Source organism: Chinchilla lanigera, unplaced genomic scaffold (assembly GCF_000276665.1).
Source record: "Chinchilla lanigera isolate Chin_1 unplaced genomic scaffold, ChiLan1.0 scaffold00044, whole genome shotgun sequence".
Classification (NCBI taxonomy): Eukaryota; Metazoa; Chordata; class Mammalia; order Rodentia; family Chinchillidae; genus Chinchilla; species Chinchilla lanigera.
Window position 1 is genome coordinate 10,290,540 of NW_004955445.1, and position 21,172 is coordinate 10,311,711.

The 21,172-nt window shown below is 45.2% G+C and overlaps 1 protein-coding gene across 15 annotated transcripts in view; it reads left to right on the forward strand.

The window, feature by feature from the left end:
• Zmynd8 (zinc finger, MYND-type containing 8) overlaps positions 1–21,172 on the forward strand; it is a 135,341-nt gene that overhangs the window by 64,509 nt on the left and 49,660 nt on the right. For 13 of the 15 annotated variants that reach the window (XM_005392351.2, XM_013518311.1, XM_005392353.2 and 10 more), the window contains 6 exons: positions 437–529; positions 1,984–2,071; positions 4,059–4,114; positions 7,244–7,321; positions 8,668–8,783; positions 13,206–13,687. In XM_005392351.2, coding sequence (XP_005392408.1) covers positions 437–529; positions 1,984–2,071; positions 4,059–4,114; positions 7,244–7,321; positions 8,668–8,783; positions 13,206–13,687 — 913 coding nt within the window. The remainder of the gene's footprint in view (positions 1–436; positions 530–1,983; positions 2,072–4,058; positions 4,115–7,243; positions 7,322–8,667; positions 8,784–13,205; positions 13,688–21,172) is intronic. The other 2 variants (XM_013518313.1, XM_013518312.1) reach the window with 2 other exon arrangements.

Below are 21,172 nucleotides of genomic sequence, written 5' to 3' on the forward strand. Positions count from 1 at the left end.
GAAAAATGCCCGCTGGCATTTTGGGGGGGTTCATCTGGTGTGCCATCTTTAGGTATACCCAGATTTCACTCTCAAGTCAGTTTTGGTTATGGGGGGGGTACTTCAGCCATCTCTAGGGTCAGGGCTAAGGTGACTAGTGGTGGGTTATCATTGTCAGCCTTCATGGAAGAGGACAGGACCTGCTACTTGGGTACGTACTGAAAACGGAACAAGTAACAAAACCAAAGCAAATATAACTGGGCCCGGGATCATCAATAACAAGTGGACTTAGAAGGTGGACTGCTTTGGGGTTTCCCGAGGCCATCCTTTATGGTGTCATTAGACTGGAGTTTCAGAGAGGTTTCCCTCATGTCTTAGAATCCTTTGCTGGTATCAGTGCCTGGCCCTCCACAGTAGTGATGAGTCTGCGCCCTTGCGTGTGTCTTTTCTTTTACAGACAGATGCCTTCCAGAAGCCCGTTCCATTGGAACAGCATCCTGACTATGCCGAGTATATTTTCCATCCCATGGATCTTTGTACATTGGAAAAGGTTGGCCTCTGTTGTAGCCGTCAGTTGTCAGGATGGCTCAGGATTCTCCTTCAGTTCCCGTGTCGTCTCTCTCATTAGATGACTGCTGTGTTTTCCTGCTCTGGTTTTATTTGTGTAGAAGAATTCCTACTCCTCTCACTTCTTTTCTCTGTAACATTCTCCCAGTAATGGTGGTGGAGTGCTCAGATCCACTGACGGTACTTTTTCAAAAGGGTCATAGTGTCTTTTTGGGGGGGCGCTTTTCCAGGGGTTGAACCTGGAACCTCACACCTGCTAGGCAAGCGCTCGGCCACTGAGCGCCACCCCCAGCCTGAGTCCTAGCTTTCTAAGCATTAGCGATTAGACGCATTGGAGCCTACCTTCCTCTGTCTTTGGAGGTGCTAATCAGGCAGCAGGAAGAACGAAGAAGAAATGTAGTGTCCGGGAGGCCTCCAGATTAGCAGTAGAGACACATCTTCTTAAAATGGACTTACTCTGCTGATGCGGCTGTTTCTTTATTACCTGTAGGTGTTTTTAAAAGTTCACACTGAAATTCCTTACTGAAAATTGTAACACTTCAGATTGTGGATGTCATTCTGGTGCTGATTTCTCAGACTGTTAGCTAAATATGGGTAATGGAAAGCATTTGTAAAGAAAAAGTTTTAGTTCATATTATGAGCATTGATAAACCTCCAAACAGTAAGTCCATTCTGCTTTGCAAAATTGTACACACTCGTAGTGCGTGTGTGCGGGGCCGAGGGGAGGACATTGATAAAAGACGGTTAATCCTAGCTTTGTATTTGGAATAAGTTGCTTTTTCTTTCTTGTGTGGTGCTGGGAGTGAATCCCAGACCCTCATGTATGCTGGGCAAATTCTCCACTGCTGAGCTGCGACCCCAGCTCTTGGAATAAATTTCTTAACATTACTGTGTTTCACTTTCATCTTCCATAAAAGGGGAAGATAATACATACGTCACTGAGTTTTCCTGAGGTTTTTGTGAGACCATTTGACTTTTTTCCCACTGTGTGTCCTATATTATTTTTTCTTTTTTTTTTTTGCTAGTTTTTAAAATAATTTTTATTAGTACCTGTGTATGATACGTAGTAATTATATACTTTCAGCCTGGGGGTCCCATACAGGTACATAGAAGCTTGATCATTTTTACTCCCCCAGCCGCTCATGACTTAATCATAAATAACACACCAGTATATAAAACGTCCTCTTCTTTGGAAGGCCCTGCTTGATAGATGACATCAGCTTTGAGATGAGAAAATTCAAGTTACCATGATGAATTCGACGAGTACCTTTTTATAGGGTTGTAGATCTTCACAATAATAGCACCTTGGGAAATGAGTAAAAGAGCATTAATTAATTTGGGAAATGATTGCTAAGAAATTATGTGAGGACGCAGGTGTTCCTGACGCTGGTCTGCACAGACTCACCGGTGACTGTGCGCCGATTCATTTCTTCCCAGAATGCTAAAAAGAAAATGTATGGCTGCACCGAAGCCTTCCTGGCCGATGCAAAGTGGATTTTGCACAACTGCATCATTTATAATGGGGGTGAGTGGCTTTGACAGTTTCCGCCAACGAGAGAATGCGGTATGTGCTGCCTTGTGTCCTTCATTAAAAGTAAGGCTTCTAAGTCATGTATCAGGGTGAGTACAGATCGCTCTGATGGGTGAGCCATGGTCATAATGGGCATTTCAAGGCAGGAGCTGACATCTCAAGCGTCTGTATGCTGTGTGGTGCTGCTGTTCTTCCTGTCATTCCAAAAGTCCACACTTTAGTGGGGATATAATTACATACAATGGAATGCAGATTATTGTATGAGTCCATTAGTTACCGTGACAAATGTATAACCACAATCTGAGTAAGAGCTAGCATATTACAGTCCCCTTGGTCTACTCAGGTCTACTACTGCTCTGTCTTGTCACTGTGGATTAGTTTTGGGTATCCTACGATTTCTTCTAAATAGATCATAGAGACTGTATTTTTTGGGGACTGTTTTCACACATTAGTATCACTGGGATTCATCTGTGTTGTTGTGTATACCAGTGGCTCCTTCCTTTTTAATTGCTGAGTGGCTTTTATTTGTCAACATCCCTGAGCTGGTCTAATCATCTTGTTAATGTTTTGAATTTTTTGTATGTTTGTTTGTTTCTGTTTTTTGAGATAGGGTCTGGCTATATAGTTCAGGCTGGCCTTAAATTCACTAGGTAGCCCAGGCTGGCCTCAAACTCACAGTGATCCTCCTGCCTCTGCCTCTGCCTCTGCCTCCCAAATGCTGGGATTACCAGCGTGTGCCACCGTGCCTGGCACACCTGGTTAATGGTGATGGATATTTGGGTTGTTTGACACTTAGGCTCTTATGAATAAAGCTGCTCTGACCACTTTTGTGCAGGTTGTGTGGACATTTGTTTTTATTTCTCTTTGATAAACACTAGCAGTCGTCAAGTAGTTTTATTTGCAACTGTATAAGAAATAATACCATACTGTTTTTGCAGATGTATCATTTTCTGCTCTACTACCAGGCTTGTGAGAGTTCTGTTTGTTCTGCATCCTTATCAACACTTGCTATTGTCTGTCTGTTTGATTGTGGCCTTGCACAAATCCGGACTGTTTCTGGCGGTGGCACCAACTGGGGATTATGGAGAACAGGAAACTCCGGTTGGTGTGGAGAGGTTGTTGTTGGCAGCTTTGTTGGCTATGGAACATTGCTTTGTTGGTTACAGAATTATCAGATCTTAAGTTTTCAAGACTAGCCAGAGGGGCTGGGGATTTAGCTCAGCGGCAAAAGCACCTGCCTGGCAAGCGCAAGGTCGTGAGTTCGGTTCCCAGTACCAGAGAAAAAACAAAAAAAACAAAACAAAACAAAACAAAAAACTAGCCAGAAATGTAGGCTGTGTGTGTGTGTTTGTGTGTGTGTGTGAGAGAAATCTCCTTGTGGACAAATTTACAATTCTTGAAAATATCGTAAGGTTCAAAGAAAAGGTGACTTTTTGACTATCTTGTCCTCTGGTGTGGTGCAAGGTTGACGGATTGGCGTTAGACTTGGTTCGGATGCTGACCGCATTAGTTAAGTGTTCTCGTGGAAGCAAGGTCACCTGCCCTTGGCTTCCTCATTAATTAAACATGCATGCTTTTGGAGGAGTACTAAGAAGCACTGGGCAGCCAGAATGTGCTACGCAGCGACATCTGCATTCCCTTCTTCAGTCACAGTCTGGACTACTGTGTGCAACAAAGCTGCTTTCTACTTATTTGAGCCTGTAAGGTCAAAGGACTTCAAATATTAATCCATGATCTGTAGGGAAACCATTGACGATTGCTCAGTTTCAGAGATGACATTGAGGCATCGAAGATGGGTTGATTTAGATGGGCGAAGTCCATAATTCGAACAGTACAAGAAGCAAGAAACTTCGGGATTTTAGCTTTTAAAAGCTGAATCCTGGGGGAAAGCGAGTTAAAAGGCTGTTAGTGGACGTATAGTCCCAGGGCGGGGTGTTAGGGGCTCTCCATTAGAATTAATCCTCTTTTCTTATTCCCTTAGGAAATCACAAATTGACGCAAATAGCGAAAGTAGTCATCAAAATCTGTGAACACGAGGTATGTGTCTCCCACCTCCCTGTGATGGCTGCACCCAGAGTGCCGTGTTTGGGAGCTGTTTTCCCGGTACCGGGGATCGAACTCATGACCTTGCGCTTGCCAGGCAGGCGCTGTGCCGCTGAGCTAAATCCCCAGCAGGGAGCTGTTTTCGTCCGCACCATCTTCTAGTGGGTGGCTGTGGTGTCTTTGGAATTTGTTGAGGCACAGGTAGCACCTCCTGTCTTTGAAAAGTAAAAGTCACAAAGATGGTGCCCTCCTTGTGGTTTGTAAAAACACCCTTACCTTAGTAGTGGTCTGAGGCAGAAGAAACCATTTTTTGGATTCCTCTCTGAAATCACCGCCGTGCACTGGGCTTCCTGAATTGTCTTGGTTGCCTGGATCGAGTTCCTCATTTCTCACCGTGGCCCCAAAGTCTGTGGCATTGAGGCAGGGCTCTTTTCTGCTCTCTTGCAAGGTTTCAGCTGTTTCTCAGAGGGTGCCCCAGGGGTCCCAGAGGGGACAGCATCCTCTTGCAGATACCTGTGGTTCTGAAAGTGTGGACTCAGGGACCTGCTGGGCTTGCGAGCTGTGAAGTCCTGTTGTAGTGGGAATGGCAGGAGAAAGGCCTTCTGTACTGGATCCCCGCTGTATGAATAAAAACTGAGATGTAGCAGCCGTGGACCTGGGTGTGTGCCTTCATTCCTTCCTCAAAAAACTGCCTGGCTATCACTGGGAGGGACATGTGTGTGTATGTATGCATTTTATTCCCCTAGGTAATTAAGCACACAGGAAAAACTAAATTTTTCATGGCTATGCAGTATTCCTACGTGCAGCTCATCAACATTTATTTAATTACTCTTCTCTTGTCATTTACCTAAGAGTACCTGGTTTTGTCACTGCTTTAAATAAGATGAAGATGAGTATGGTGATTTGCTTAGGGTAACTTTTAGAATTACGGTGACCACAGGAGAGGCTGTGCACACTGCAGAGGTTTCAGGTGGATACTTCTGATTGCTTTCCAGAAAAACCGTAGCAATTTATACTGTACTCTGGAGCGAACCAGTGTGGTAATTTTTCTGATATCTTTCTAATATTGTGTATTCTAATTTTATTTTATACATTTGTTTATTTTTAGTTTTTATGTTATTTTATTTTTTTAGTTCTTTTAAAGCATTTTATTGGTGCCGGGCATGGTAGCGCACGCCTGTAATCCCAGCACTTGGGAGGCTGAGGCAGGAGGGTCATTGTGAGTTAGGGGCCAGCCTGGGCTACAAAGTGAGCTTAAGGCCAGCCTGAACTGCATAGAGAGACCCTGTCTCAAAAAGACCAAAAAAAAAAAAAAAAAAAAAAAAGATTATTGGTACATTTTAGATATACATGGTGATAACATTCACCATAGGGATGTTCTAATTTTTGGGGGGTGTTCTAATTTTAAAAATATTTGTGTGTCTATTTTCCCCCAGTGTGATCCTTAGACACGTTGGGATCTCTGGGTGCTTAAATTTGCATTTCTTTGGTGATGGGCTGTTTTTTCTGAGATACCTTTGAATTAGTCCAGATGCAGAATGGGGTAGGAGGAGGAAAGGCATTCCTTCATGTAAATGTTCTCTTTTTTTATTCATTTCTTTTTTTTTTTTTATTCACCTATTAAATCAGTCAGTTGTCCAAGTAACTGTTGAGCACCTGTTGTGTTTGAGGCTCCTTGCTTGGTGACAAGAGATAAAGAGAAAAAGAAGTCTCCTGCTGATGGGGAGATAATAGCAACTAACTGCTGAGGGGAAGCTTATGGACTTTGCTGGGCGGGCTCGAATCTTGGCCCTGTCACTTTGCCTCTGTGACCCCTTGCAGAGATTACTTTGACTTCTTGGGGCCTCGTTTTCTCCTTCTTTCAAATGGGCACAACATATATCTTTCCTTCACCTGGGGTTATGCGGAATAAATGAGTTAGCACCCATTGAGCACTTACAATGATAAGACCTCTCTCGGTCTGGTAGATGTATGTCATGTTGATGACGGTGTCATTTATCTCATTTAGATCTTATAAACCTGTGGGGTAGGTACTGCTCTCATCCCTATTCTACCAGTGCGGAAGTGGAGGCCGGGCAAAGATACATAGGTTTTCCTAAAGCCATTCAGCTGAGTAGATGGTGAAGTCTGCATTCAGACCAAAGAGCTTCTGGGTGGTTATTTCAAAGTCATGATGTTATCTTGCAGAATGCATTGTCTTAAGAGGGAAAAGATCATTACTGGCAATGAAGTAGGGCAGCATGGTGTTAGCTGTGAGCAGACATGCATAGAGATGGAGTGTGGCTTGCGGGGAGGCCAGACTGTCTGCAACAAGTCAGAGAGCAGAGCTGGTACAGGCTGAGCTCAGACTGCAGGGCTGAGGCCAGATGGCACATGGCCTTGAAGGAGCCCAGTAGGTTTTTTTTTTTTGTCTTTTTGAGACAGGGTCTCTCTATGCAGTTCAGGCTGGCCTTGAGCTCACTTTGTAGCCCAGGCTGGTCTCAAACTCGCAGTAATCCTCCTGCCTCAGCCTCCCAAGTGCTGGGATTACAGGCGTGCGCCACCATGCCCGGCACCAGTGGGGTTTAGATGTAGTTAGTTTCACAACTTGACACTTCTGACATTTGGGGCTACAAAATTCTTGGTTGCAAGGGCCGCTCTATAGATCGAAGCTTCCAGTGGCACCTCTGCCCCCAAGTTTTAACAACCAAAAATGTCTCCAGACATTGCCAAGTGTTCCCAGAGGCAGGGGTGGGGATAACATGCTCAACAGAACTGCCAGCGTGATGGGAAGGCTCAGGGTCAGAGCAAGCTCGGACTGCGGTGCTAAAGTGGCTCTGACGGCTGGGTGGGCCGTGAACTGCAGTGGAGCGAGCCTGGAGGCCGGGAGAGCGGGGAGTCAGCTGTGTACAGCTGTGAGCCGTAGTCCTGGGTGCCTGGGGGGTGAGACAGAAGATCTTATTGATCCCAGAAGCTGGAGGCCAGCGGGCACAACAACAGAGTGAGGCATCATCTCACAAAAAAAGAAAAAGAAAACCAACCCTCCAAATAAAAGCGCAACACCTAAAAGGATCCGCCATTTATCGGGGGCTGCTAGATGTCAGGCCCTTGGCGTGACACATTCTAATGTCTCTTTCTTTACAGATGAACGAAATCGAAGTATGTCCAGAATGTTATCTAGCTGCTTGCCAAAAACGAGATAACTGGTTTTGTGAACCTTGTGTAAGTTGCGTTTACTTTCCTTATTTCATCTTTTGAGCTTTGTACCTTTGGTGGCTCCTCTGAGTCGGCCTTCTCCAGGGGCGTAGGAGATAAAACTTTGGTTCACGATTTAAAATAATAATTTTTACTGATAAAGTTATTGCAGAGTGAAAGTAATCTAGTAAGGGACATGTGCATTTACTGGACCTAGCGCCCTGGTTCCTGGGTTTATCATTCTCAACAAACTACAACCTGCAGAGTCAAAGGGAGATTATCAGAGGTGTGGGATGTGGCACACCAGTTCCGGGAATGATGTGAACATTGAATGTGTGTGTCATCTACAGACTGTTTTGGGGCCTGTTCTTTTTTTTTTGGCGGTGCTGGGGATCAAACCCAAGGCTTTGTCCTTGCAAGGTAAGTGCTCTTCCACTGAGCCACAACCATAGCCTGTGTTGGTTCTCTGAAGAGGTCTGAAATATTTTCCCGGATGCACCTCAGAGTCATCCTAAACCATGGTTCTTGGGGCTGGGGGTTGTAGAAAGTCACCCTGGTTTCCTGTCAGCTCTGCATTTCTTTTTTTGTCTTTTGAGACAGGGTCTTGCTATGCAGGTCAGCCTGGCCTTGAGCTCACTTTGTAGCCCAGGCTGGTCTTGAACTCGCAATGATTCTCCTGCCTCAGCCTCCCGAGTGCTGGGATTATAGGTGTGCACCCCCACACCCGGGAACTCTGCATTTCTTAACTGTTGTGTTTTGTTTTGTTCTGTGGTACTGGGGATGGAACCCAGTGTCTCAGTCATGCGGCCTGGTGTTTTGCAGAGACAAGTGCATTGTGGGGATGGGCTGGAGTGTGTGTGGGAGAGAGGGAGGGTGGGGATGGAGGGCCGGACAGAGCAAGACTGGGCAAGTAAAGAATGAAAACATACTTCATGAGTCTTTTTGCCTTAGGAGATAAACACCTGAATAGCTAAGGCTCTGCAGAGCCCCCTAAAGCATAAAGGTAGTTACTGCTGCCCTTTAAACGCTGGGCAAGATGCACATTTAGTCCAGACTTGGAAGACCCTGAGTGGACAAAGAGGGGAATTCTTTTGCTTTCGGCCACCCCAGTGACAGCAGAGCCAGGATTCAAGCGTGCTCCTTTTGGCACGTGCCTCTTGAAGGCCCCTCCCACCTTTGTCCAGGTATCATGGCCACGTAGCTTCTAGGGAATTTCATGTGGGCGGGCCCTGCTTAAAACTTTCTCTTTCTGCTTACATGTGTCCTGTATCATTTCCTCCCGATTCCAGTTGTCCTCACATACAGAGCTTTAATTAATGTGTATCTTGTTGCCAAATATATACCAACCCTGGATTTTGTTTTTCTTCTCCTAGAGCAATCCACATCCTTTGGTCTGGGCAAAACTGAAGGGCTTTCCATTCTGGCCTGCAAAAGCTCTGAGGGATAAAGACGGGCAGGTCGATGCCCGTTTCTTTGGACAACACGACAGGTGGGAGTTAAAAACAGGCTTTGAACATGTAGCTTCAACTGAACCTTTACTGTCATTGGATAAGAAAAGAGGTGGAGGGTATGGCTATTATTATTATTACTATCATCATCATCATCCATTTTTGTTTTTTTAAAAGCAAATTTTCCTTTTGTTGGTAGCTGGTGTGGCTATTAATTTTGTTTATTGTCATGATTCCAACCATTGAGCTCGCAGTTGAAAAATATTTTCGTGTGCTGTGTTAAGCCTGATAATGTGTGGGCATCCGTTTTTTTTTTTTTTTTTTTCAGGTATTTTAGAAAATATTCTTGCTTTGGTGGTTTTGTTGATCAAACCAGTATTGGAATGAGTTCCATGGCTATTTTAAGTGCTGCTGTTCTCATTTATTTATTTATTTGTTTGTTTGTTTGAGTAAATTAAACCTCCTTTGCAAATTGCTTTTCAAAATGCTGCTTGCAGGGATCAGAAGTATTTTCCCAGATTGCCAGGAAACGAACCTCTTATCATTATGCTGAGTAGTCCCCTCCTGTTCCCCTTCCTCTGTAGCTAAAATGGGAAATTACAAGGGGAGGCTGTTTAGATAGTGTGAGCCTTCCCTCCCAGCCGGGTGCAGTGCATTATTCTAGCTAATAGCAGTTCCCTTTAGAGCAGGGCCCCTGGGTGCTTGAGAACAACAGGTAGACACAGATGAGCAGCGGTTGCTATCTCAATTCTCTCCCAGCAACTTACGCCATGATTAAATGAGCAAAGACGTTCAAAGGCCACCCAGGTTGTTTGAGAAAGCCTATGGGTACATAGGGGAGACTATTTAAATACATAGGGTAGAAATTATATATCTCACAGAATAAACAACAAATACACTTTATAATTTTAAATAACACACCGGCATCTGAAATGCCACTTTCTCTGTTAAATTTTATTTGAGGCCTTGCAGATCAAAGGAAAGTGCGAACTCCAAGGGAGTCAGATTCCTCCCTAGGAATCCCAGCAGTGCCTTGTCAGCAGACAAAATGGAAATCTGTTGAGATGGTACTGGGTTTGGGATGGAGAATCACACTTTGATTTTAACCGGTCTCAGTGCAAGTCTCTCTGAAATTCATTATTCCTTTTTTTAAAAGAGCGTGCCTTTAGTGCCTGCTCTGGCTCTGGCTATGTGCTGGCTGCGGGCGTGCTGCAGGAGCTGCGGAGACTGTGCTGCCTGCATGGGGCGGGTGCTGCCCAAGCGATCAAGCGGGCTTCCCACCCCAGGTCAGGAGGTGATGGAGAGCCGCGTATGACGATCGGGCTTGTAGGGACCAACAAGAGTTGTGGCTTGGGCTGTGAGGGGCCTGGAGAGGACTGTGGCTCAAACAGCGTGCAGGGCGTAGAGAGGCTGAGGGAAGATGGGACCAAAGGCGTGGGCAGGAATTTGGTTTTTGTTTGAAGAGCAAGGGGAATAGCTGGCAGGCTGTACGTCATTCCACGTCATCAGAGCGTAGGTGTAAACTGTCTCGATGACTTGGGCTTATTCGGTAGGGTAGCACGGTGCAGATGGATATGTGTATACTGGATGTGGGTGACTAGGGATGAAGCAGTGTTTACCCCGTGCACAAATACTCCCAGGCCCTCCGAGTCGATGACTCTATAGCCTCTGCTGTCACCAGCTTGCAGAGACCTCTTAATCCACCTGCCAAACAGCCACTGAAAGTGGCTTAGGAGGCACGGAACACGGTGTGTGCGTTTTGTTGGCCCTGTGTGTGGAGGCTATTTTGAAGAAACTTGCTTAGTCCTCGGTTCTGGATGGGAGTGGGCATGGAGGTTGTGTTTTTCTCTTCGTGTGTGTTTCCCTACCTCTCTTAGTAGGTCTATGTTGTCTTCTGTCCTCTCTAAGGATTAGGTCACCCTGTTCTCATTAGAATTTAAGGGATCCTACTGAGGGAGTTGGGGAGGATATTTCACAGTAGAGTGTCAACACTTTGGAGGGCCCGGATGTTGCTGTTGCTGGCGGCTGGGAATGAAACGCTTCACAGAGGAATTGCTCGTTCTGGGAGAGCCTCCTGCCTCCCTGTAAGGATTGGAGTTGGGGTGGCAGGTGCCCTGGCAGCCTGCTGTGGTGGACATCTGGGGGGCATGGCAATGCTGTCTCTTTCTCGGAGCTGTTTGGCATGGTGGAGCCAAACATAACCCCGGGCCTGCATAGGCGAACTAGGTCAGGATAGCAGAGTAAGAGCTACACACGATATCCACGTGCTAAATGTCAAGTTAATAAGTGCTACAGGAAGCCCGGGAAGGCTCTCGCCCAAATCAAGGGGTGTTTGAACAGTCATCGCCTGCTTTATACCCTTCAGAAGTATCTGCCTGATTCTTTCTTTTGTCCTTCTAGACATACACGCATAATTATGTTAGCTGAGCGGGATGTGGTGGTGAACCCCTTACTCCGAGCTTCTTGGGAGGTGAGGCAGGGGGATTGGTTCACCCGAGGGGCTCAAGGCCAGGCTGGGTAACGTAATGAGTCTCTTTCTCACCCCTACCCCAAAAACAAAACAGCAACAAAAATAGGAACTTCTATCACTGAATGCCTGCAGAGTTTAAAAAGAAAAAAAACCTGCCATTAATGAAAGTCCCGCTGTGTGCCAGGCACTGTTGGAAGTGCTTTGGTGTATATGTTGCTTTTGTTTGTTTTACTAATAAGAAAACTGAGACCCAGAGAGGCTAATGCCTCTGAGGTCACTCAGCCAAGATGCAGCCAGGCTGGGGTAGAGCCAGGGCACGATGACCACCGCACTGGCGTTTTGTAGCGGACTGCTGGGGGCTCCTCATGGCGCGTCCCTCCCAGGGGCTGTTCGCGGGAAAGCAAGTCTAATTTCCCTTTAAATATTTCCTGGGCCTCCTCTAAGGAGGGAAACTCTTGCCTGACAAGGCCCCATGCAAGTCACGTGAGACGCTGCAGGCAAACAGTTAAGGCCTCGAAGCCAGACAGAAGTCTGGGGGAAACCAGCACGAGGCTACGGCTCCCGGCTGATAAGCCCCTGGTGCCCGACACTGGCCCCGGCCCCTTCTGCGTGATCCTTTTGACCCTCAGCAGATAGCGGCCATCTTCCATTTCCCTTTGACCTCGCTGAGGCAGGCTCTGGGGCAGCCCTGGGGACTGGGATGGATCCCTGACCCTAGGAATAAGAATGTGTTGTCTGGAGGGTGTTTGACTGCTTCTTCTGGAGGTCGCAGCAGAAAGACAGCTTTTGGGATGCATGGGAAGCTGGTGGTTCCAGCACACTGAGAGAGAAGCTAGGTATTTGGGGGGTGCTGAGTTGCCATTCGTGTTGCCATCCAGCATCACCAAGAGTTGCAGGCAGTCTGTCCCAGGGGCGCGCCTTATTTCTCCTGGGTTGTTGCCTCTTAACATCTAGGGAATCTGATGCCGGCTGTGGAACAGGGTGAAGTAGAATAAGAAGCCCGTTGTTACCGCTTCTCTTACAGCGTGGGAAGACCGGGCATTGGGTCTGACCTTGGGATAGTAGCTGAGCCCAGGCCTCTTCCTCCCTTTGACTGGATGTGAGGTTTTGGCTTCCTTGATGGCTAATTTGCTTCCCATGGTTTCGTGCCTGTCTTCAGTTTGTGGACCATGAAATTCAAAAGGCCTCTTTGGAAAAGCTCATTGGCATCCGTTTCCTGCCACAGCCTGGGTTGAGGCTGGGGAATCAGAAACGGCGTCAAAGTCGTGTTCTGGTGTGTCTGCGTGTGCTCCGCTGCCACCTGCAGAGCAGGTGTGGCCTTCTCCACCTCTCCCGTAGTCACATGGGCCACCGGTTCTGGAATAGTGACCGCTGCTGTTTTTGTTCACAAATGTCTCTGCAGAGCGTGGTGAGGTGCGGGTCATTGGTAGCAGGAAGAGAGACCCGGCGTGGCACGGGAGGTAGAGTTGCATGTCTGAAGCCGGAGGGCTGCTTTGTTGGGACTTTTCCGTGTGAATTGTGTCACATTCAGAAACATCACCTCCTTCTAGGGAAACGGGTTTCCAGAGTTTCCTGCTAGGCCCTTTTAGAATTGTGCTCAGCAAAGGAAGCTTTCTGGGTCCTGTGTAACTCAGCAAGGCCGGGGGAATAATTCTCTTTCCAGAGGTGCAGTCGAGGATGCAGTGCCTCTTTTATTTTTTACCAGCTGAGAACTAAAGGGGATTTAGTGGTTTTTTAAAGGATTAGAATGACTAAGTCTAAGAAGCTTTTTACGTCTTCGCTGAGTTTTGTTACCCATGTTCTGTCTTTACGGCAGAACATGTCTGTTAAGTGGATCGTTAATTAACCAGCCAAACCAAGTCTTTATTTAAAAAGAAGGTGCGTAAGAATCTTGGCAGACAGGCTAGGATAATTTGGTTTCCATTAAGAAAAATAACCATCTTGGAAATTACTAAAGTTGACACAAAGTCTGTTTTCTCTTTTGCCCTTCTAGAGCCTGGGTTCCAATAAATAATTGCTACCTCATGTCTAAAGAAATTCCCTTTTCTGTGAAAAAGACAAAAAGCATCTTCAACAGTGCCATGCAAGAGATGGAAGTTTACGTGGACAACATCCGCCGGAAGTTTGGGGTTTTTAATTATTCCCCGTTCAGGACACCGTACACGCCCAACAGCCAGTACCAAATGCTGCTCGATCCGTCTAACCCCAGCGCCGGCACTGCCAAGATCGACAAGCAGGAGAAGGTGAAGCTCAACTTCGACATGACGGCGTCCCCCAAGATCCTGATGAGCAAGCCCATGCTGAGCGGGGGCGCGGGCCGCCGGATCTCCTTGTCGGACATGCCGCGCTCGCCCATGAGCACGAACTCTTCCGTGCACACGGGCTCCGACGTGGAGCAGGACGCAGACAAGAAGGCCACGTCCAGCCACTTCAGCGCCAGCGAGGAGTCCATGGACTTCCTGGAGAAGAGCACAGGTCAGCGGTCAGCGGGCGGCGGGGCGGGGCGCTGCCCCGAGGTTTCCTGCGCTTCCTGGGGAGCCGCGCCCCAAGGGCCAGGCAAAGGCTTCTGCAAAGGCTTGTGCTCGGCCGGAGCAGAGATTAAGGGACCCCCAAATAAGAACAGTGCCCCTGAAGCTTGCTGGAAGTTAGTCTGTCATTTATTTATTTATTTGATTGTGTTTAAAAATTTTTTTTGTTGGGACGTTTTCCGTGCAGCATGTTTACTTTCATCTTAGGGAGTTGGTGAGCGTATTTAATGTATCGTAGTTGTTTTTATTCCCGTTTTCATCTCCTTTCTAACCACCCCCAAGTCTAGATTCCCTTCCCATTTGCAAAAGAGCTATCTCCCTTTTTTCCTTTTTTTTTGTTTTTCCCCCGGTACCAGGAATCGAACTCACGACCTTGCGCTTGCCAGGCAGGCGCTGTGCCGCTGAGCTAAATCCCCAGCCCCCTCCCTTTTTTCCTATTGTTTATCATTTTACTATATTAAAAAAATCTGTACTTTAGATTTCTCATATGTAAGAGAAGTTATGCCATATATATATATTTTTGTTTTTGTTTTGAGTTTGTTTGTTTGGTTTTGGAACCGGAAATTGAATTCTGGGATCTCGTGCTTGCCGGGCAGGAGCAGTGCCACTGAGCTACATCCCTGGCCCACGTTATGCCGTATTTAAGCTTGTGCGTCTGATTTATTCCATTTAACATTACGGTCTCACGGTGTTTCCCTTTTCCTACACGTGACTCAAGTTTATCCTTCTTTGTGGCAGAGTAGTACTCCATTATGAATGAATACTTTTTTCTTTATCCATTCATATGTCCATCGATATATAGGCTACTTCCAAGATTTAGCTATCTGGAGTTAAGCTGCTATAAATTTTTTTTTTTTTTCTGCTATAAATTTGGATATGCATGTATTAGTATAATATACTATCTTTAATTTGGGGACAAAGTTACCTAGAAGGGGAGTAGCTGGATTTAATAGAATTTCTAGTTTTAGGTTTTTGAGGAATGTACTGATTTCTATAGTGGTTGTACCAGTTTATATTCCCACCAAAAATGCAGAAGGGCTTCCTTATCCCTGTATCCTCTCTAGCATTTATTATTTGAGTTTTTGATGATAACCAACCTATGTGAGGTAAGATGGAATGCCAGTGTGGTTTGAATTTGCATTTCTCTGATGAACAGAGATGTTGAACATTTTTTCATGTATTTATTGTCCATTTGTACTTCTGAGAAGTGTCAATTCATTTCAGTTTGCCGCTTGTTTGATTTGGTCTTTTATTGGGGGGAGGGCTGGTCTGATTTTTTTTTTTTAGTTCTTTATATATTTTTAATATTAGTCCTCTGCTGAGTATTAGTTGACAAGTTTTTCACATTTTATAGATTGTCACTTCACAATGTAGCCTTTACTGTGCAGTAGTCTTTTAATTTGATAATAATGCAATTTGTTAATTCTTTTTTTTTTTTGTTTGTTTGTTTGTTTTGGTTTTTCTCCGGAACCGGGAACCAAACTCACGACCTTGCGCTTGCCAGGCAGGCGCTTTTGCCACTGAGCTAAATCCCCAGCCCCAATTTGTTAATTCTTGATGCTGTTTCTTGTGCTGTTGGGATTCTGTTTAGAAAGTCCTTTCCTGTACCTCTGTCTTTAAGAGTTTTACCTGTTTTATTTTTATTTTTATTTTTATTGTCTTTTTGAGACAGGGTCTCGCTATGCAGTTCAGGCTGGCCTTGAGCTCACTTTGTAGCCCAGGCTGGTCTTGAACTTACAATGTGGATCTAGAGACTAATGTTTTGCGTGTATACAACCAGTTTTCCCAGCACCATTTGTTAAAGGGGCTATCTTATTTGTAGAACTTCTGGTCCCTTTTTCAAAGATCAGATTTTTTTTGCATCTTCTGTTTTATTCCGCTGATCTGTGTGTCTGTTTTTGTTCCAGTATCATGCCTGGAATTGCTTTTGCTATGCTGGGTCTTTTCTGGTTCTATATAAATCTGAGGATAGATTTTTCAAGTTTTGTGTGGAATGGTGCGGTATTTTGATTGGGATTGCTTTAAATCTGTATATCAGTTTTGATTATATGGCCATTTTGACAATATGGTTTTGCCTAGCCAAGAGTTTTCATTTTCTGATGACCTCCTCTGATTTCCTTTTTCAAAGTCCTGTAGTTTTCGAAAGACGTTTTTAGGTTAACTCCTAGCTATTTAAGTTTTCTTTTTTTTTAAAAAGTTTGTCGGTACAGTTTAGGTATACATAATGATCACATTCATCATAGAGAATTTGTACCTGTACAAACTTGGTTCTCTTTTTTCCCCTCCCTTCAACCCTTCTTCCCCTTTTCTTTCTTTTCTCATCATTTTTTGTTGTCCGTTCTTTTACCCTCCCCCCTTGTTCCCCTTCTCGTTTGAACATTTTCTTCCCATTTCTCAGTATCTGTTACACATTTTGGTTCTTATTTACATTTCGTCCTTATTTACACTTTCTCACACCAGAAAAACAATGTGGTATTCACCTTTGTGTCTGATTTATTTCACTTAAGTGTATGGTCTCAAGATGCATCCATTTAGCCAGAAATGTCTCAAGCTTATCCTTCTTTATGGCAGAGTAGTACTCTATTGTTAAAAGAGCCCCCACATCTTCCTTACCCAATTATCAGTTGATAGGCATTTGGGCTGTTTCCAAGATTTAGCTGTTATCCTGTGCCTCTATAAACATGGTGGCATGTATCACTATGGTGTAATGCAGTTCAGATTTTAAGAAATCTCCACATTGATTTCCACAGCGGTTACACCAGATTGCACTCTCACCAGCAATCCCAAAGGGTTCATTTCTCCTCACAGCCCCGCCAGCATTGGTCACTGGTCGATTTCTTGATAATAGCCATTTCTTCTGGAGTGAGATGGAATCTCTGCGTTGTTTTAATTTGCATCTCTTGAATGAACAGTGATGTTGAACATTTTTTCATATTTATTTGCCATTTCTACTTTTCCATCTGAGAAGTGTCTGTTCATTTCAGACACCCTTTTCCTGGAGTGGGTCTTTAAATGGGGGGGGTCTGATTTTTTTGAATTATTTATGTATTCTGGATATTAGTCTTTTGTCTGAGGAAGAGCTGCGAAACATTTTTTTCCCAGACTGCGGGTTGTCTGTTCACTCTGTGGGTGGTTTCTTTTGCTGTTCAAAAGCTTCTTAATAAAGTTGAGGTCTCAATTGTTGATTCTTGGTGATATTTCCTGTGTGATTGGAGTTTTGTTCATAAAATCTTTGTGTGCACCAATGTCTTTGAGAGTTCTACCTGTTCTATCTTCTGGTGGATGTAGTGTTTCTGTTTTAATATTTATATTGAATCTCTGGGATCTTGACTGTTATATACCTTGGTGTAGATTTTTTTTTTATGTCATTTGCTTTGTTTCCTGCTTTTTCAGTGATTCTGATCAGTGTTATTCTTTGTATCATCTATCAGCTGCTGGATTGGTTTTTCGTGGTCCCTTGCCTTTTTTTTGGTGGTACTGGGAATTGAACTCATGACCTCGTGCTTGCCAGGCGGGCACTGTGCTCCTGAGCTATATCTCTGCAACCCCCTTGCTATTTTTAAGAACTCTTTCTTCTTCTTTTTTTCCTTCTCATTATTTATTTATTGATTTATTGATTGTCTTTTCCAGACAGCGTCGGGGTATGCAGTTCAGGCTGGCCTTGAGTTCTCAAACTTGCAAGGATCCTCCTGCCTCAGCCTCCCGAGTGCTGGGATTACAGGCATTTGCCACCAAGCCCGGCTCACTTTTTTGTCTTTTTTGAGACAGGGTTTCACTATGCAGTTAAGGCTGGCTTTGAACTTACTCTGTAGCCCAGGCTAGCCTCGACCTCGAGGCCATCCTCCTGCCTCAGCCCCTGAGTGCTGGTATTGCAAGTGTGCACAACCATGCCCAGCTTTTCCTTGTCTTTTTGAGACTGTGTGTCGCTATGTAGTTCAGGCTGGCCTTAAAATCCCTTTGTAGCTCAGGTTAGCTTTGGATTCACAGAGATCCTCCTGCGTCAGGCTACTGAGTGCTGGGATTATAGGTGTGTGCCACCACACTTAGTAAGAAATCCTTTTTTCATGATTGCTAAACACAATCCTGTCTTCTATAGCAGATATTCTATCCTCAAATTGGCTCATTCTGCTAAATATACTTTCAATGGAATTTTTATTTCCTGGTTGTCTGTTTGAATCTGTTTCATGAATTTCATTTCTTTCGTATGTTGCGTGTTCATGGTTTCCATCATTTACCTAAGATCTTCTTTTTTTTTTTTTAATCTCTATTTGCTCTAGAGTCACTAACAATGTCTTCATTATGGTCACCATCTCTGTAATTACCTGAGAAATTATTTCTGATTTGATTTATTGTAGAGTCTTATTTATTTGCTTTGTTATTTCTGCTGTTACCACTTCAGAGAGCCCAGGTTGGATGGCTTTTGGCTTGTTCTAGCTCACTGACCCCTGGATTTGCCTTTGGTGAGCTGGAAGCTTAAGTGTCTTCTCTCTCTTATTTATTTACTTATTTTTGGTAGTTTAATTTTTGGTTTGATGCTTGTAAATTGCTTATGGCAGGTAGTTTCATTGCTAGTATTTAGAACTCATTTACTACTTCTCAGAGATCTTTTTCAGGTATAGCTTGCTTTTTGTTTTGTTTTGTTTTGTTTTGAGACCAAGGTATCACTATCTAGTTCAGGCTGGGCTGGAACTTGTGATACTCCTGCCTCAGCCTCCTGAGGACTGGGATTACAGGTGTGCATCACCATACCTGGCCTATGTCTAGATTTTGGGTTTTCAGCTGTTGCAAGATCCTGCCTCTCCAATTTATTGGGGATGAGAAGTTGCTGCTTATTTGGCCTAGCCACTGGTTCATGACCCTTAGTCAGTCTCAGTCTTGGCATACTAGCAGGAACAACTGATTAGGACAGTTTTGTTACCTGGGCCAAAGTAGTACAGTCAGGAATACAACAGCATCAAAAGCAGTCTAGACAGTTACAAATTGTGGTAACTATTAATTTGCCACCTTTAACTATGTGAAATATTGTTGTGGTTATATAATAAAATCTAAGACGGGCCAGGGATTTAGCTCAGTTGCACAGTGCCTGCCTGACAAGTGTGAGGTCCTGAGTTCGATTCCCAGTAAAACCCGCCTCCCCAATCTAAAACAGAGTAGAAAATTGTATATAATAAATATGTCCTGAATATGGCGATTTTACTCTCAGGGATTAAAGTTAAAAGGCGCTGGGAGAAACGATAGAGAAATAGAAGAAGAGATTAGAAACAAGGCTGGAGAACAAAGGAAGATCATGCAAACTTTGGGAAACTGGTGAAGAAGACAGGAGGGAAAGAGAAGGAAGAAGTAAAAACAACAAAACAGAACGACAGCAACAAAACTAGCAGCAATGTTCACACTCATAAAAAAGCAAAAATAGGCTGGGTGTGGTGGTACAGGCCTGTGATCCCAGCCCTCAGGAGGCTGAGGTAGGAGGATGGCTGGGAGTTTGAGGCCAGCCTGGGCTACATAGAGTTCAAGTCCAGGTGGAACTATGTAGCTAGACCTTGTCTCAAAAACAAAAACAAAGCAAAATAAAAAGAAACCCCCCTGCAAAACCAAAAATAAACAAAAGTAAAGATCAAACAAAACAGGAATTAAAAAAAGAAAAATAGTCTCCCTCAAGGCATGTCTCTGCTGTCTCTGGTAGCCGGAGCCTAGCTCTGTGTGGATGAATCCCAGTAAATGCACACTTGCAGTTCCACTGAGTTCCGGCTGGTTTCTGGCTGTGAGGCCGGAACTGGATTCGCTCAGCCTGCAGCACTCCTTGCGCCTCCTGCCGGCTTGAACTCAGTTCCGCCCGACCCTGACTCTAGGAACCCCTAGGTGGAGCCCGCGGCTGCTCTGTTCCTTGGCTCCTTTGGCTGATCTCCAAGATGGCTACCGGCCAATAGCCTTCTCCCGGGAATATCTCAGCCCAGATGAATAACTCACCAGCCACGTGAGTCTGCTGTGCATCCTGCTCCATTCCAGTGGTGCGTCTCTCCATGGAGGCCTCTGGGGTCGCCAGCACTCACCATGCGTCTGCAGGTTGGGGGTGTCCTTCCCATGTCTGAGTCAGGGCTTTCTTCCCTGAGGTCCCACTCTTCACTCTCCCTGTGGGCTTTGATTCTCACTTTAGATCCTTGCTGGGTCCTGGGGGCCCACTTCCCTCCGTACCTTCCTCTCGTTGCTACATTCCAGTGTCTGCACATCAGATCTAGGGAAGGCTGTCTCTAGTGTTCACCACTTCGCCATCTTCCCGGAAGTCCTCAGAATTGTCCTTATGCAAAGGCCACCCACAGTGGGGTGCTGAACATGGCAGCCCCTATCAGGAGACTGTTGGGTCTGTGATGGAAAGCTGAAGAGTCTACACTGGAAGGCTGAGGGTCTGTGTCAGAAGCGAATTTTATTTTAATTAAGAATTTCTCCATACATTCACATGAAACACAGATGTTAGAGAAGCCTCCCTCATAGTGGAGGTCTCACTCTTTCAAGGTGCCAGTGAGGGAGGTTGGCTGAAAATGACAAAAGCATTGGAGACTTGAGTTGAATTTTTCTACCCAAACAGGATTTGGCCACCTGTGAACAACATGAACCGTCGTTTTTGCTCTCTTTTTGCTTGAAACGTGGTCTTTACAGTCCTTTGTGTTCCACCCCTGAGAGACCCGACCCCGAGAAGCTTATACACTCGGTGTGGTGAGAAGCGGCAGCGAACCTGCAGGCTCTTGGCAGCTTAGAATGCGGAGAGTGGGGGCCATGGGCCTGTGTGAATGTGGACACAGGGGCTTCGCATCGTAAGGTTCTTCCAGAGAAGTGCGGGCCCTGGATCGTTTGTTTTGGCTGAAGGTGCTTTGTATTGAATCTATTATTTTTCACTGAACTACATCCCCAGCCCTTTTTATGTTTTATTTTGAGACAGGGTGTCACTCCAGTGTCCGAGCTGGGCTCGAACTTGGGATACTTCTGTCTCCACCACGCACCGTGGTGGGGGTACAGGCATGTGCTGTCTCACGTGGCTGGGAGGCCTGGGTTTTTATTGAAGATCTTTAATTCGAACAAACAAACAAACAAACAAACAAACACACAAGGCCACTAGTTATCAAGTGTCAGGTCCAAATATCTTAGAAGGTTTTCTAGAATGAATGAAGCACATCTGTGGGTTGGACCACTAGCTGTAGACTTCTGGCGAAGGTGGTGTTGTTGGAAAGCCTCTGAAAACTCCCTTCCTCCTTCATGAAGGAATGCTATTCTTTTCTTTTTTCTTTCTTGGCGACAGTGTCTGGCTACGTAGTTCAGACTGACCTCAAACTTACTATATAATCCAGGTTGGCTTCTAACACACAGTGATCCTCCTGCCTCAGCCTCCTGTGTGCTGGGATTATGGGCATGCACCACTAAGCTTGGCTAGTCAGAATCA